The sequence below is a fragment of the Ambystoma mexicanum genome, chromosome 9 (genome assembly GCF_040938575.1).
Source record: "Ambystoma mexicanum isolate Mex_15411 chromosome 9, UKY_AmexF1_1, whole genome shotgun sequence".
Taxonomy (NCBI): domain Eukaryota; kingdom Metazoa; phylum Chordata; class Amphibia; order Caudata; family Ambystomatidae; genus Ambystoma; species Ambystoma mexicanum.
The window spans coordinates 1,297,762,103-1,297,779,474 of NC_090931.1; the positions used below are offsets into that span (position 1 = coordinate 1,297,762,103).

General features: G+C 44.0%; 1 protein-coding gene across 11 annotated transcripts in view; it reads left to right on the forward strand.

The window, feature by feature from the left end:
• Positions 1–17,372, forward strand: part of MUC13 (mucin 13, cell surface associated) — a 449,549-nt gene that overhangs the window by 349,482 nt on the left and 82,695 nt on the right. For all 11 annotated transcript variants that reach the window (XM_069616647.1, XM_069616650.1, XM_069616649.1 and 8 more), the window contains 2 exons: positions 5,037–5,197; positions 16,509–16,646. In XM_069616647.1, the coding sequence (XP_069472748.1) occupies positions 5,037–5,197; positions 16,509–16,646 (299 nt within the window). The remainder of the gene's footprint in view (positions 1–5,036; positions 5,198–16,508; positions 16,647–17,372) is intronic.

Consider the following 17,372-nt stretch of genomic DNA (forward strand, 5'->3'; position numbering starts at 1 on the left):
TGCACCCAAAATAGGGGGTATAGAAAATTGCTTGGGCAGCATATGCAGATGACTTTATGTTATTCGACCACACAGCAATTGGTCTACAGAGACTAATCAAAGCCTTTAATCAGTATGTTATGGTTCATTATGTAAGCATCAATCTGCAAAAACAGTGATTCTAAAGATGAGCAAAACAAGAACTAAAAATACGTTTTCATGGTTTCTTAACTAAAATAAATTAGAAGTAAAAGTGGGTATGATCTTTTTGGGTTTCCCATTTATTACACATTCAACTAAGTGCTTCTATAAGAACTATTTGAGGAACAAAACGCTTATGTTGGCTGCTCAGATGAAAAAGGTTGATAACAAATATGGAAAATACTCTATGCTGCCTATAATAAAATTGTATGCACCCAAAATAGTTCTGAGGCTTTGTTACGGATTAGAATGTGTTCCTGTTTTGATCATTCCTGAATTGAGGGTGTATGAAGCACTATTGTGGCATACTGTTCTATATTCTATCCCAAAGAGCAGTACATGTGCGGCAATACGCTATGAATTATGGTTACAGTATCTGCATAGCTGCATTGAATGGAGGAGGCTGTCTCTTTTTAGGAAATGTTATGTTAATCCTGAAAATAGTTTGTATTTTTTGTTGAGTAAAGAGGTGAGGGAAGGCTGGTTTTATGTATATATTTTATTCGGACTGTATGAGGTCTTTATGTTCAATGGACATTTCACTGGAAATTGTATTAAAGAGTCCCATGAAAGTGAAAAAGCAAATGTTAAGAAATGACTGGGCTCATACCAACGATAGAGTGATAAGATCTCAACTCTATGCCCATATATTTTCTGAACAAAAGGAACTGGGTTCCGCTGAACCATACCTTAAACGCTTCCCAACTAACAAATTGCAGAATTAATTCATGCGATTCAGATTAAATGTGTTATCTACAAAAGAAATTGTATGCATTAGAAGTATGTCCACTGATGTTTCAGCGTATTGTTGATTTTGTAAATGTGTGGAGGAAAAGAGACTAACCACATCTGATGCTCTATAGTCCAGCACTGAGGAGACAGAGAATTGAACATTGTAATAAATATGTATCTAGTGTTTACTGGGTACCACTGGATTTTCTATGGTGGAACAGGATGCATGATAAATCAGTATCATTGAATTTAGCGGTGATTAGATTATTTAAAAAAGTATGCAAATTGTTTTAAATAGCTTTGATAGGTACTATCATGCTCTGTAACTTACCATGCACTTTGTAAATGTTTTGTAAATGTTTTGTAGAGGTTTTCATTAATTAAATTCTATTTAATATTGTCTAACGAGATGATTTTAAAGTGATAATGAAAGCATTGTTAACATGCATTGTTTTGTATTTTGTAAAGGTTTGTAAAAACCAAAACAAATACATAAAATAATAATAAAAAACAAATCATCTTCATATTGGATTAAAAATGACCCACTGGGAAATGTAATATCGTCTAGGTCTTTAACTGTGCTTACACCTTGGGCAGCAACCCAGCCACAAAGGAGTTTGCAATAGCCTCCTGTGCATTCGGCATAGTAATACCCTTGTGCTGTACACATGCCACTTTTAATTGGTCTAAATAGTCTGCAGATGATGTATACCCTATATTGGCCCAGTTTTCTTTTGGGGGCAGGACTCTGAGATAGCATTAGTATTTCCCTTAATCGCCTGAACAAGGGCATCTCTGGTACTGAGATCAGCCTCTGTCCAAGGCCTGCTCAACTAATCATTGTCTCACTTTGGGTTGCATTACCACCCTCATAAACTAATGCATACCCGTCCACAGGGGATTATAGCACTGAATGCCAGTTCATAGCTCTTCTAAGAATCACTGTGGTTCCTCACTAATATTTGGGAACTCCACAGCCAGGTGATGAGTTGGTGCTGATGTTGCCCTCCCCATACTCGTTCCCTGCCAGCATTTGTCTAAGTGGTGCCTGGAAGGCCTGCAAGGATCTCCCATTTACTGTGCCTCCCCTCGTCGTAGAGGGAGTGTAAGAGGGAGGTGCACTAGGCAGCAGACGCCCCCCTTCAGTTCCAGAATTGCTTGGTCCAGGCACACCAGTGCGGTGGGCAAAACGGGCTGAGGCGGTATCCTCACAGGGAGTTGATCTGCATCTGTTGCTTGCATCCCGCATCCCGCTTGCAACTCAGCACTTGCCACTTGCTGGCTTCACTACCACTTTTGTTGCTTATATTATTTTATTTTATTTATTATTTATTCTGTTCTCCTTTGCTCTGCACTTTCCACTTCTCCCCCCTTCCTTGCATTTTCCCCCTCCCCCTCTCCCATGCACTTCCACGTTCTCAATGTCACTGGGCCTAGTAAGATTGTTGTTTTGTTCTCCCTTGTTCCCCTCCCTTGCCTTGTCGCGCTCTGAAACACTTGTGTATGAGCGCGATAGAAATAAAATATCAATATCAATATCCCTAGTGAAAATATCGACAATGTCCTCAGACTTTTCACTGTCTGGGACATCCTTCTCAGTCTCTGTATTTCCATGACTATCTGGTGGTATAGGTGCATCGATTTCTCTGATGCTCCCCTTGCCCTCCGATACTTCATCTGTCCTTGCAGTCTCTCCTTAACCTCCCTCAGTCATTTTACCTCACAGTTGTTGCATCTGGCTGTCACCTAAATTCCAAAAGCTTAGCTTACCCTTCTGATTCTCTAATACTTATCTGAGCACACCTAATTTGCCCAGTTGGAATTGAGTTTACTTATTTAGTCGTGTCAATAAATGCCAGGAGTGTAAGAAATCACAAGTTGTACTTTTAAAGTAAGCTAACATATATGCGCAGGCATGGCCTTCGGAAGGGCTTCTGCCTGTCGAGAATGCCCTTTATCCATTGGCTGTCTCTAATGATATTTTCAACTGCCCCGTATTCACTTGCCCCTCTACCAATCACTCTTTGACCCCACTCCTTTGCAGTCCTGAGAGGAAAGGTAATTTTATCAGAGACTCCACCAGAGACTCGACAGAGTGGCCTTGAAAGGGCTAAGGGGCACTCGACCTTCAACCATCCATTGTAATCCTGTTTCCCTGTTCCTGTTTGATTTCCATATCCAAACCAGAAACACAGAGGGGACCTATTCAAGTGCTGCCACCTCCCAGATTCTGTTTGAATTCAGACTGTGACCTGTTGGCATGAAGCTGGTGTCCTTGTCCCTGTCACCCCGGGATGATTAAATGTCAGTGATTTGCATGCACATGCACAGTCCAAATGGTGGCAACCAGCAATGCCTAGTGCCAATAGATATAGAAGATACTCTAGCCAAAGTCTGCTAAGAATTAAGGAAAAGTAATACGCACAAGGGGCACACAGATGAAGACGTGTCAAGGTGATTAACATTTCTTTTCCTTCCTTTTTTTTTGTCAAGGGAGTCTCTCCCACCCTCCTCAACCAATTAATAATCCCTTCTTTTTCCCCCTTCAATCCCTGTGTTCATTGTATCATTTTTTTTTGTTTCCGTTTAACTCTTCCACACTCCAGTTTACTTTCTGCGATCAGAACACTCCAACCTTCTCATCGTCCAACACTGCAAATGTAAAAGCAGAGATGACAGATGCTTCTCAGTCTTTGGCCCAGCACTCTGGAATGCTCTCCCTTTGGACTTGATATCCTCCTCTACTCTCTCATGCATCAGAACATTTTTTGAAACACTTGTTCTAATTCTGTTCTTACAACCTATTCCTATTTTATCTGACCCTATTGCCTGCCCACTCTTGGTAACGGAGCGCAAAGAGGTGATTTTGTTTGTGATGCACGCTATAGAAACTAAAGCTATCAGCATAAACAAAATCATTGACCTGAATGATAAATATTTTTGAGGGTCACAACAAGAAACATACTATTTGTTCAATACAAATTAGAGCTAACGTGTGATTCAATAAAAACCTACATTTTAGCATGCTGCAACTGTTACGTTACTTAACCTGTGTCCCGTGCTCGCATCTCATCTTCAGACGGAAAGTTGCTGGGTCTATGACCCATTGCTGGTGTAAAAGAGCAAAATTGCAGAAGGCCACCCACTAAAGATTGCCTAGCCACGTCGTTCTACATCTTTCATGACTTATCTTGCCATTTTCGTGGGGGTCCTCCAGATCTAGGTTCCTGCTGAGAAGTCACCCTCCTCCAGCCCTCACCTGCCCCTTCCCCTGGTTCCCCCCTGCCTGCCCACTTACCCATCCCCACGATTGCCCTTCTGTCATGAGAGCTACCAGAGAAAAGCACACCCCTCTTGTGTGTCGGTCCATTCACAACATCCTATTGCGCCTGGTTTCTCCTTCAGACCACTAATGAAATTGCAGGAACTATAGCCGGTATAGTAATTTGGTCTTGAACTTGCATTTCTCCATACAAATAAGACTCTGCTTAACCTGACACTTCAGTTTGAGACTGCTTGATTATATTATGTTATGTTAAATGTCACTTGTATAGCACCTACCGCCATTGGTATGGCCTCAGAGCACTGTGGGGTTGAACGTCCTTCTGAAGACCATAGTCAGAGATGTAAGAGGAAAGGAAAGGATTTCTAAAATGCATGTGTGCATTTTCAGCCATCTCAAAGGGGTGGCTAGGTCCCTGGCAGCAACCCATAGTTATACGGTGGAGGAATGGGTGTCGTGACAAAATGTCAGAGTAGTGGGATAGTCCGAAGGGTCAGATTATGTGAACGGTTGGTCCGAATTTTGAATGGGTCTCCGCTGTATTCTATAGGATACATGATGCGTGTTTTGGGTGTGTTTAATCGAGTCGAGTTTATTGATTGGTATGCGGGTGAGTGGGCCGAGCCCATGCGGGTATGGATATATTTTGTTGTGGTGGCGGGCTTGCAGTTCCATTGAAGAGAGACTGACGCCTGTTTTATGGTGAAAAACAGTAGCAGGATACCAGTGTGAAACCTAGACCCTGGCACAAAGAGGTCAAACATAAACATTGTTGGTTTGACTTTTTGTGTATGCTTCTCATCAAAGTTTTGAATCTTAATTAGTCTAATCTTCTTTTCAGAAAGCGTGCCAGCTCAAGATCATGGACGTTTTCAACTGATCCTGTAACTGTAATGGAAGCAATTAACATGTTCATACTAAGTTCGAACATGGATCAAACTGTCCTGGAAGCCGCTATAAGAGAGGCACTTAAAAATGACGAGACGTTTTCTAACTTTACAAGTAAGCATTTCACAAACACTCATTTTCACTTGTACGGCTATTACTAATACCGATTCGGAATATTTTGCAATATTTCTGTATCATAGGCAGAATGTGAAGCGTGTGACATGACTACACATGAAGTGTGCTGCGTGTTTCAAAACCTTGCCGTTATCACACCTAGAAATGTTGTGTGGGTCAATGCACCCTCAAGGACTTGTAAAACTGAATGTCAAATTATCCGATGTTGGGTAAAACACATTGCATGCACAAAAGAAATGCAATTCTCAATATTACCTGAGCATCGATTTACATAACAGTTTACTAATTGAATAATAATCTTCTAAATCAGTGTATCGTTTTTTGGCAGATTATGCGCACTGTTGCTCTGTGCAAACATAACAGTTCGCGTATGAATCATTTTTATCATATACGCCACTAGATATACAACTGTGTGGCGCAACATTAATGAATGGCATGTGACATAGGCAAAAGAGAGCCTTATGAAGATGGGAGGATTGCATGTCTAGCAGAGCTGGGAAAGGTAGAGGGGGAAATGACACACGATGGCTCTCCTTTTCCCTGAGGGCATAAAATGGCGCGGATGCATGGAAACCGACAGGGACAATACTTCTGCGTGTTTTCCCACATCCGCACCATTTTGGATTGGGTTCCACAAGTGGGGCGGGAAGCACTGCTGGACATCTTCTCTGTGTAGTTGCCTGCTACTTCCAGGGAATCTTGGTCTCCCGCTGTTTTAGTATTTTGATGTAGGTCGGAGAGGCAAAGACCCCAGTCACCATATACTTTCATGCACGGTGCCATTAGCAGATCTGTGCCTTGTGTTCATGCGTGTTGCATAGGGAGGGCCTGCTATGGCCATCCAGCAGGCCCCAGGGGGACACTCGGTCTTTAGTGGGAGCAGGGCGAGCCGTACCCATAACCATGCAGACCTCTGCCACCGTACTGGCACAAGGGTCCCACAGCATCATGGCCTTCAGGCCCGTGCTCACACAGTGTGGGCCTGCAGGCCTAAATGAGAGACGGATAAGTCATTCCTCTTGGGAGTCTGCAGCCATTCTCAAGCATGTGCCTGCAGGTGCTCCTTTTATTAGCTTGGCCCATAACACAGTATTCTCTGAGCATTTGCAGGACTGCAGGAGACCAGTTCACTTCGCTCCAGCGTCCGTTCAGGATAGTCATTTCCACGGGTCCAGGTCGTTGATGTTATAGTTCAAAGAGGCCGGTAAAGCTGCACCTGGGGGAACCAGGGTCCACATCGGCTTAGTCCCTTGATGTTGGGCAGTCAGCGAGACGCAGGTAGCAGGACGTCCAAACTGCTCCAGGCTCGGGTTCAATCAGTCCCTTTATTTTGGAGCAGGCAGCGAGACACAGGTAGCAGGGCGTCCAGGCTGTGCCACATGATGCCGATAGGGCAGGGGTGGCAGCATGTTACTCACTCCCCTCTTCCTTGGCTATATTCCCCCAGGCAGGAGTGTCTCTTTGCTGTTGTGGGACAGGAGGGCGCACAAGCATTCGTACTGAGCTGCAACCCTCGATTGCATGATGGCACCTCTTCTGGGTGGTGGGTTTGAGGGCTGTGAGATGTTGTTTGGCCGGACACAGATGACAGGCTGTCTGGGCCACTTCTTCTCCTCCCCAGGCAGGAGTCACCGCTGGCGATGGAGCAGCATCCCCGGCCTGTCCTTTCAGACAGTACAATTGGGCAGATGATGTCCCAGTTCGGGGCTGGCAGGAATCGCACCCAGGGCCACATCGGTCTGGTCCATGGATGGCGGGCCCGGCAGGGCACACACCAGTGGCAGGGTGATGAGGCCACTTGTATAGTCCCCTCCCCAAACAGGCATGTAGGCAGGAATGCTGCCATCAGCAGAGGGCGCCCACCCAAAGCAGGGTAACACTGGGAGAAGGGTGTTGATGGTTGTAGTGTGTTAGGGCCACTTCTTGTACTCTGCATCAGGTAGGGGCTGCTGGCAGGGCACAGCCAGCATCGGGGGCACACAGACCCACCTGTGGAGCTGCACCCTCTCAGGCTTCCGCATTTCTTGATGGAGATGTGCAGGGAGGTGATTACAATTATTTTTCATTTCCAGTCCATTTCTACTGCAGGTGCAGTGCGCGGGAGGCTCCTGCTATCATGGCTCACAATGCTGATGAGCACAAGTGTGGCAGGTCCACTTTAGGAACAGTGTTGCCACTGTAGGTGCTGCAGAACCCTGCTTTGTTGCCACATGCCTGCTTCCCAGGCAGGCGCAGAGTCCTTTCGTTTCCCTAGCTCCCTTCACTCACCACCAACTGGGCCCGGTATTCTACTGGGGCTTCTCATCACACATTCTCACACTTCGGAGTATCATGCCTCTCTCCTCGGGTGAGAAGCATGTTTCTTTCCCCACATGCCCACATGCCGACATGATTCGCTTCACCTTTTCACCTCTGGTGGCCCGGGAGTTAACGGCATATGGGGGCTGCTGGCACAACACTGCAGGGCTCTGTCTGTCTGTTATTAATAGTGCCGACATGGAGTGCTCCTCCATTTTCACCGTCGGAGGCCCGGGATATCTCTTTGCGGGCTGATGCTTCTTTTTTCTTCTTGACCTTAATATTAAGCCATGGAACCTGTGGGGGACACCCCTGCAACCCCCATAATTGTTTTAATGGGGACACCCCCACAACCTCCAGTCACATTAACCCCATAAATTATCCCCACTAATAATATCGCTTATGGCCTTACTATATGACAATATTATTGGTGGGGATAATATTACCTGATACCGTTTTTGTCAGTTTTACTTAATAGCACAATTTGCATCACATTTTATCAAAAACACCTCTCTTGGGTACTACTCAAACAGTCTGTCACAAAAGGAATGATTTGCCATTTGAAACTGTGGGACACTTTTTCATTGGTGCCCCAGACAACCATCAACCACATTAAGCCGGGGGGAGTTGCAATTGTAACCCCATATATTTTGCCAGCAGAGCCGCCGTGGGTGGTGGCAACAGTTGTCGGGAGCTGCCCAACCGTGTCATTGGCGTTTTCGAAAATATTTGAGCACTGGCACTTATTGTTTTACAAATTAAGCACTGGGTAGGGCCTCTGCATCCTGGGCCAGATCATTGTCATTCATGAACCTGATGATTCAGGTGGGCAGGGCAATGCTAGTTATCCGTTTTCATTGAGATCGAGTACATTGAGATGGAAGGTGGCAGTCAATCCTCCTGCATGCGCTGACTATGTTGACATAGTGATCCAGTCAACCTGCATGACATTTGCGCAGAACTCCCAAAGCAGTGTGGGTTGACAAGAACAGGGCAGTGACCATGCCAGCAGCACCAACACAGAGGGAGGAGAGGGAAAAGGTCAATGTCCAAGAGCAGTGCCTGTCAAGAGTGCAAACCTACACAAAAGGATGTGGCTGCAGGGGCGCTCATTAGCTCAGTTGTGATTTTTACTGAATTTGCTAATCAGTTTCCTATTAGAGGAAAGCACATTTGCTCTTTTACTGTGGGTAGATGGTCAACATGTTCCAATTGCCACATACAGCATCAGAGCCACATGTTAACACGGATGTGTTTTAAAAAGCACTTAGATGTGTTCCTTACTTCAAGACAACTAGCATGTTGAGTTATTTTGTGTTAGGTTAATTGATATCTGTAAAACGTACACATGCCATGGATAGTGTATCCATCAACCCCGATGAACCGGTGGGAGGTACAGCTTTAAACCCAAATACCCTGACACTGTGGGGAGCAGCCCATGGGTGGTGGCAACAGAAGACTGGGAGCTGCCCGCCCCGATGTGTAACAGGCCCGCTCGAAAATATTTGGGAACATAGCACACGTGTGGAAAAAGAGGTTGAAAGTTATTATTATTGAATTCCCTTTTTGGTTTTGGAAAAATGTTGTGGCACTTGCGCAATAAAATTGCCAAAACCATAGATAGTATCCGTTCAGAACCACTCTTCCCTCTCTCTCTTCTGTTACAATTTATTTATAAATGTAAAATAACACAGAAACTGGCAATGCCATTACATAAAAAATACCAAATCAGTCATATTTATTTTTCCAAACTCCTCCACCATACTACCCAAGGCGGAGTTCCCTATCTTAAGAAGCAAGTAAGCTGCCAGGCTTTCCACTTCCTAGACACTCAGTGATTTGTAAGTTTGTGATATTGGGCCATTTAATGTGAAATGTGGCTATTGTGGGCTACTTTCTATTTCTTAGTCCTCCCGAGGCTGCCTCTCTACCTAATGCCCACCCACACAATGCCCACTCTCTCTACATCCACTCATCTCACTCTCACTCTCTCTACCCCCACTGACCCTACCCCCATTATATGTGCTGGTTGGGCTATTTTGGGCTCCCGAAGCTGCTTTGTTCTTCATGTTTTCCACCCCCAACCAATTACCATTATTCACCCACTCCACCCCCACTCTCTCTACCCCCACCCACTCACTACCCCACCCCCACTCTCCCTAACTTCAAATCTCCACCCTAACCCACCACCCCCACTCTCTCTAACCCACCCCGACTCTCTCTACTTACACCCATTCCTCTACACCCACCCACCAACTATAGCCCCACTCTCTCTTCCCAAACCATCCCACCCTGTCCCCACTCTCTCACCCTACCTCACTCTCTCAACCTCAGCCACTCCCACTCAACCCCCACTCTCTCTACCCCTCCACACTCTCTACCACCACCCACCCTGCCCCCACTCTTGCTACCCCCACCCACCATGTCCCCACCTCGCTACACCAACCCACCCTACCCACACCCTTCCATCCAATTTCCACTCCCTCTACCCCCACCCTCTTCGCTGACCCACCCTAACCTCTCTCGCTCTACCCCATCTAGCCAACCTACTGTAGAGAGACAGATGAAGGCGTCATTCATGACGTTGGCTCCTCCCCACCTCCATATCCTCAGATATGAGAGGCAATATTCATTAAGACAGCCATATCGACCATTCCCTGGAGAAGTGCAGGAAGAGATAAACCTGCTGACGGACTTGTAACGAAAACGAATGAACAAAGCTATCGATCAAGGTATCGAAGTACTTGCATCTACACTAGACATGACGCAAACTGCATTTCATCACGAGGATACATGAACACAAGCTTAAAGATGCCTTTAGACTCAAAGAATATGTATACTTTCATATTAGATAACGTATATAACACAGCTAAATGTAGGCAATGAAACGCAACGCAAAGAAGACACGCATATGCTAGCTTAAAACGTAGAAATGCAATAGGGACAGGAACCTGTCTTGGGTTCAAATGGCTGGCGAAGCTGTGTCACACACATCGAGAAGACTGAGGCTGCAGGAGACATGATAAGGTGAATGAGCTGAAAACAGCAGAGCCATGCTGAATGAACCAAGGCCGAATGTCCTCTTCCCAAGGTTGCTGTGAAAATCAAGGAGGATTGAATAGTTCTGGAGAAGAGACAAGATAACAGTTTCTGGGCGTCAGACATATTTCACTCAAGATTAAGAGGAGAGCAGCCAACCTCTGAAAGACCAGGTGCGGCAAATAAACCTCTTATTAGGAGACAACAGATGGATCAACCAAGATTCTCTCGGTCAGAAAAGGTAATGACACTTGTTTTTATAATAGTTTAAAGCACAGTGAAACAGAGTGAAACGTGGTCCCCTCACACGTGATTCATAACTAGTATTTCTGAATATAGATGTAGACAGGCACCTGCTTGACTCCCTTTCATTCTGGGGACCTGCAAGGGCAAGAAGACCAACTACAAAGGAAATGTTCTGGCTCACAGCCTAGAAGATATGGGATGGTGGGTTTATAATTGTGTTACACAGCTCCTGGGCCTCTCTCACTCCATTTTGATATTAGTTGTGTGCTTGCGACCTATCAGATTTCCAGGGTCGGTAAGACCAGTGCCAGACACTTATTTCTCATAATCTGATTCCCTCCCAGTAACACGGCACTAGCCAATTATTCCGAGTGACAACAATGTTCTTTATTTTTAGTACTTAGGGGTGGTCTGAGGTGTGGCCATCTGAGATATGATGTCCAATGACATTTCTAACCAGTACACGATATATATGCAGTCTACCTTATTAACCAATCCCCCATCCCGTAGGTTTTACAACGAGAAACGTAAGATGACGTCATTCGTGGCGAAGATTTGTAACAAAAAGGGCTTGCAGCCTTGAGGAGCTAGCTGAGACACTGTGCTTACTACTGTCCCTGCTTTAGATTATTTGTTTATAAAGCAGGCCGGTTTTTGCCACATACTTTGACTCCATTTTCCTATACACCACTGAATGCTATGGTAAGCTCCTCCTCAGCCAGCAAAGACCGGCGGTTGCAGTTCAGACTTTTAAGTGCACATGGGTAAATGCAAAATCTCTCCCTAAGAGGCACACGGAGGACGGTATGTGCACACACTAACTATGAAAGCAAGGTGAGTGTGGGCAGGAGCACAAATCCACATGTGCAGCTATTTGCCTATTGGCCATCAGCCCCCTGCCACAAATGGGAAGAAGAAGGATTGGACCTGTTCAGGGGTATAAGTTCACCCTATTTTCCTATTCAGGGATGGTTGCAAAAGAAGGTAGGTAACTGTAAATGAAACGTTGACAGGGAAACTAGTCACATGGTGATCAGCCACACAATGGATCTGTAACCAGGCAAGTCTCATGTGGAAGCCATGCCGGAAACAACATGGGAGAACCATGGGGTGAAAGGGAATGAGGCACACCGGTGACCATCGGGAGATTAGAAGAACAACAGAGTCTTGAGAAAACAAACCACAGGTAAACCATGAAAAGGGGAATTGGTTGCACAATTTATCTTGGGGAAAGGAAACTGCCACAGCATGAGTAAGTGGGGTGATAAAAGAAGTCATATATAACAACACAAATGAGTCTGCTGAATTCACAAGACAGGCAGGGAAGCCTGGGAAAAGGAGAAGGCAACCGGGTATATGGGGAAACCTGTTTAAGTTATAAGCAGAGACCTTTGGAGAGCCAAGGATTGAGGAATCATCTAACCATGAAGCAGGAGGACTAGACAATTAACACATCAGCTCCTGGGAAGGAAACAGGTCCACAGAGTAATTTCATGAGTTGAACCAGTCAAACAAGTCTTTAGTACAATGGAAAAACCTCACCAAAAGCAACCGGAAATGAAATATCCACAGATATTTGTTTTAGTTGTGGGTGGGGGACAGAAGATTATTTTTCATTTCAATTAGTGGTGGTTCACCACTATTGGCAGGGGCAGCACCCACTCACCTAGTGGCAGACTGCCCCCTCACCTGAGTGACAGGCAGAACAGTCCCTGCTGAGCATTACTGTCATGGTGGGCTTTGCTGTCTGCCTCTGAGCACGGGGGCATACGCAGCTACGCATTTAGTTTGTTTGTTGCATAGCCCTTTCTGCTCCACATGAAACGTAGCGCATACTAATGGGAGGCATCGGTGAATTGGAAGACTGGCATCAACACCTCCCATGATTGCGCTAGCAGCCTAGAGACGCTGCCTGATAGGGGAGAAGTCCTCTCCTGTCAGGCAGCATGTTCACATCGCAGAGAGGAGGGAAAGGCCATCCGGTGCTCCCCCCGGCAGCATGTTTACATCACAGAGAGGCCCTCTCCTTGGTAGCGCAGGCATATGTGGAGTGCGAATGAAGGTAAGGTGTTTTATTAATTAATGTATTTATTTAATTTAATGTGATATCGTTTTACAAAGAAAAACCTTTCACATAAATCAATCTAATCAAAAAATCAAATCATGTTAACAAAAGATCTAAGACAAGAAGAACACCTACAATCAAATAAAACTCAGATAAAACACAATTACCAAAGATGCATAAAATTAATTCACATTTCAAATAAACTTTGAAAGGAAAAAGTAAGTAAAAGAGAAAGGGAGAGAGAGTGGTTAATACATGATGCATGATTTCCTTCATCATATTCGATCATATTTGGCGCCAATCTACAAGTATATTTTGATGTTAAATACAATGCTGTACCTATTCATTTAAACAATCCTTACTACAGCCCTTAAGGCCCTCAAGATCAACAATCTAAATCAACACTATTAATTCTTACCAACCCAGGTTACTAAATTCCAGGGTTCTAGGTTCTGGCTGATGCCCTTGGTAATTCATCTCCACAGTCTCCATTAACTGTGGTACCATTTCCTCCATACACATAAGGGCTTCTGCAGTAGACCAAACTCTGTACAGTGACACACGCAGGCTAGCATTAAGGGTATTTACACACTGGTACCAAAAGGAGGGCTCTTTAATTTGAACTAAATGGTGTACTAATCTGCCATAATGTTTAATGTAAACAGCTCCCATAGGTGGACATAGTGTTAATATATGCTTTGCAGACTCAAGCGCCAAACCATTCTTACATATTCGACAGGTGCGCTTAGCTTTAGGTACTTGGCGCTCTGGCCCGACTACTGCCAGTACTGGTAAGTGGTTGATTCGTAGTAATAATATGAATCTCCTAAACTTCGTTGAAGGGCACAGGTTTAATACTGAATTGATGTATAGCTTTTCAAGTCCTCAAGGTGGGCAAAATTACTGTGCCAATCCCATAGATCCATACGCTGGCCCAGGGAATGTTTGAGGACCTCATGTTCTACTCCCATTGCGGAGTCCAGCCTATATCTTGAAACAGCAAATACATGCTTGCTTTTAGCGCGGGTTGCTTTTTGCTTCGAACATCCTCTCCCATACTGGCCAGGAGCAGAATTGTCGAACCATTGACAGTTTTGTTGTATAATTCCGCCCTCTTTTTCAACACCAAAGACTTAAGTGAAAGTAATCCTAACTCCAACCTCAGTATCGCCATAGGGATACACTGTGGGAGACCCAATAACTTCGCCCAGAATTTCCCTTCTACAATTTGGAGCCACTTGAGATCCATATTAATCAGTGCTTCCAGACCATATTTTACCATTGGGTAATTTAATGTGTATGTATGTATGCATCTGTTGAATTTATGTATGTATGTTGGTGTTTGTTTTTATCAATGTGTGTATACAAAGATTTGTATAAATGATGTGTGAATCTGCAAGTGAAAGTGTTTGTGTGTGCACGTGTGTGTGTGTCAGCCCCCATCCCTCAATTGAGTGGGGGCCTACATGTAGGGATGGGGGCTGCTGTGGGCATGGCATTCTTGTTTGCTTTTCCCATGATTCACAGTACTGTGCATCACCGTTAAAACACAAATCGTAAGTGAAGTGTTATTACGTGGCTCGACTGGTCTAAATTGAAGGTAGGATAGTCTATCCATGCAATAACACTTATGTTTGCTTTACCCTTGATGTGAAGCTATTGTGCATCAAGGGTCAAGCAGATATGACATTGAATGTAGGCGAAGTCTAACCAAGTAATAACACTTACCTTTGCTATACCCTTGATGCACAGTTAATGTGCATCAAGGATAAAGGAAACATGATAAGTGTTATTACATGGAGGCCAGTCTAGTCATGTAATAAAACATATGTCTACTTTACCCTTGGTCCACAGTAACTGTGCATCGAGAGTAAAAGAAACATAAAAAGTGTTACTACCAGGCTAGACTGGCCTATACTAAATGCTGTGAATCATGGGCAAAGGAACTTGATGAGTGTTACTATGTGGCTAGACAGACCTACATTAGCCACATAATAACAGTTATGTGTCACTGGCCTACGTTAAGTGTAGGGTAGGCCAGTCTAGCCAGATATTAATACTTGGCATAGCTGCTTTACCTTTGATGCACAGTTACTATGCAAAAGGTTAAATCAAATTTGAGAATTGTTGTCACTGACCTCCATTCAATGAAGGCCAGTCTAGCCAGGTGATAACACTTATCATGCTTGCTTTATCTCTGATGTACAGTAACTGTACAGTAACTGTGCATCAAGAGCAAAGCAAACATAAGCGTTATTACCTGGCTAGACTGTCTTACATTGAATGTAGGCTAGTCTAGCCAGGTACTGTACATCATGGGTAAAGTAAACATTAAAAATGTTATTACATTGCTAGACTGTCCTACACTAGTGGTGCCAGTCTACTTATAATTTCTTATTGTGGCATGGGATTTTTACTTGGCATCAAGAGGAATGCAAACATGCCAAGTGTCATTACCGGCTAGACTGGCTGAAAAATTCATGTAGGTGAGTCTGGCCATGAAATAATATGCATCATATTTGAATTACCTTTCATACCAAGTAAAAAACAAGCCACATTAAGAAAGTGTGTACAGACTGGCAGTACTAGTATCAGTGCATATACCTTCTTAATGTGGCATTGCAGGACATTAAGGGAAAAGCAAACATACATGTTCTTCATGTCTAGACTGACCTACATTAGTAGTGCCAGTCTGCATTTACTTTCTTAATGTGGCATGACCTTTTGTACTTGGCATCAAGGGTAGAGCATACACAATGAGTGTTATTATGTGGATAGACTGGCTTACATTGGTGGCTTCAGTTTAATTATATATATTTGGTACTGTGCATCAAGGGTAAAAGCAAACATATGTGTGATTATTTGGTATACCGGCCAATCTTGGTATAGCCCATTCGGATATACTTTCTTTCTGTGGCATGGTATTTTTTACTGGATGGGAGTCCTTATATGATAATACTGGCATACATTGGCGCAGCATGTATGGACATGTATAGGGACAGCCAGCAAGAACATGTTTTATATACTGGCATATGTTGTGGAAAAAGGTATAATGAAAATGTGTTTGAAAATGGTCCTGCGCACTGTTGGTAGTTTGCATATATTGGGGTTTTCATGTGCTACTCTACAAAATTGATTGTAAACTGTGCAGCTTTTTAGCCCATTTTTCACAAAGAGTGATATAAAACTCTCAATTTTAACCCATTATTTAAAAACTTTTCCTGGGCGGAGAACGCACCTGACCCCCACCCCCCTATGCTCAGTCTCTCCTGCATATTAGACACCTGCATTTATGCCCCTCAAGCTATAGAATTCACCAGGCACCACTGATTTCAATGAATCAATTAATATCTGGGATGCATACCATCTTCATCCGCACAGTAGAGTGGGAGACTGTAAGACCAACTGGAGACATGCCACAGAGGTTAAACATTAAGATCTGTGTATGAGCTTAAGCCATCCCAACATACCTACTATGAGCAACCTTGAAGCTGAAAGGGTCTTTTCATTAGCATGCAACATGAAAAACGATAATTGCAACAAATATTTGTCTGATCTATGTGTTCTATTTCCGAAGATTACCTAACAAATTGTATCCTTTGGATAAACAATACAAATGCGCATACATTATTTTAATTTTAGAATCAGATCCGTGCGATGCGGGTTATTGTGATGAAGAAACAACAACATGCAAAGTAGCTCAAAATGACACCATTCCACCAACTTGCGAGTGCAAGCATTCATTTTTTCGAAGACCTCGACAAACTACAGCCTGCACAGGTAATTTTAAATTTCGCTGTGTTGTCTTTTCTCCCTATGTGCTCCCAGACTTGTTTTTATTGTTTGTTGTTTAATTTTTCGGTCGTGTAGAAAGCTGCTTTGGTGCTAGCCGAGTGTGGCTTTCATCCGAGACATTTTCATCAGCCCGCGCATTCGGAAGATCTGTGTCGGTTGTAGTAATAGTATCACTGATCATGTCAATCAGTGTAGAAGCCAATTGCCCCCTCTTAGTCTATACTATAACCCGACCAGTCCGATTTTGTGAATAAAAAGAAACCTCGAAAAAATCTGGGATCACACTATCCAACGTTTGCAGCAGTCCTGAACTATGAACAAGGGCCATTTTCGCCATCTGTGTTGCTGGGACTGTCAGTGTGATAGGGAATACAGCAAATCCGACTTGCTGGAAATTGACCTAGGACCTAGTACACAAAATGTGTAATCAACGTAAGACAACAGAGCAGGCACATTGCTTTCTCAAATGTTGATCCACATTTGCATGGGTCCTTGTTGAATCCAAGTGGGCCTTTTAACAGGAATTGAATGCTGGGGACCACCAAGGTGCTGTTGAGTCCCCTACATGCAATTTTACACTTTTACAAAACGAAGAGTTAAATGAAAAAGAAACAATTTGCTCTTTCAATTTCCGCTGCTTTGTAACATATGTGAATGCCACCTGCAAATGATGCTTTGCAGGTAGCATTTTCCAATGGCCTCCTATGGGAT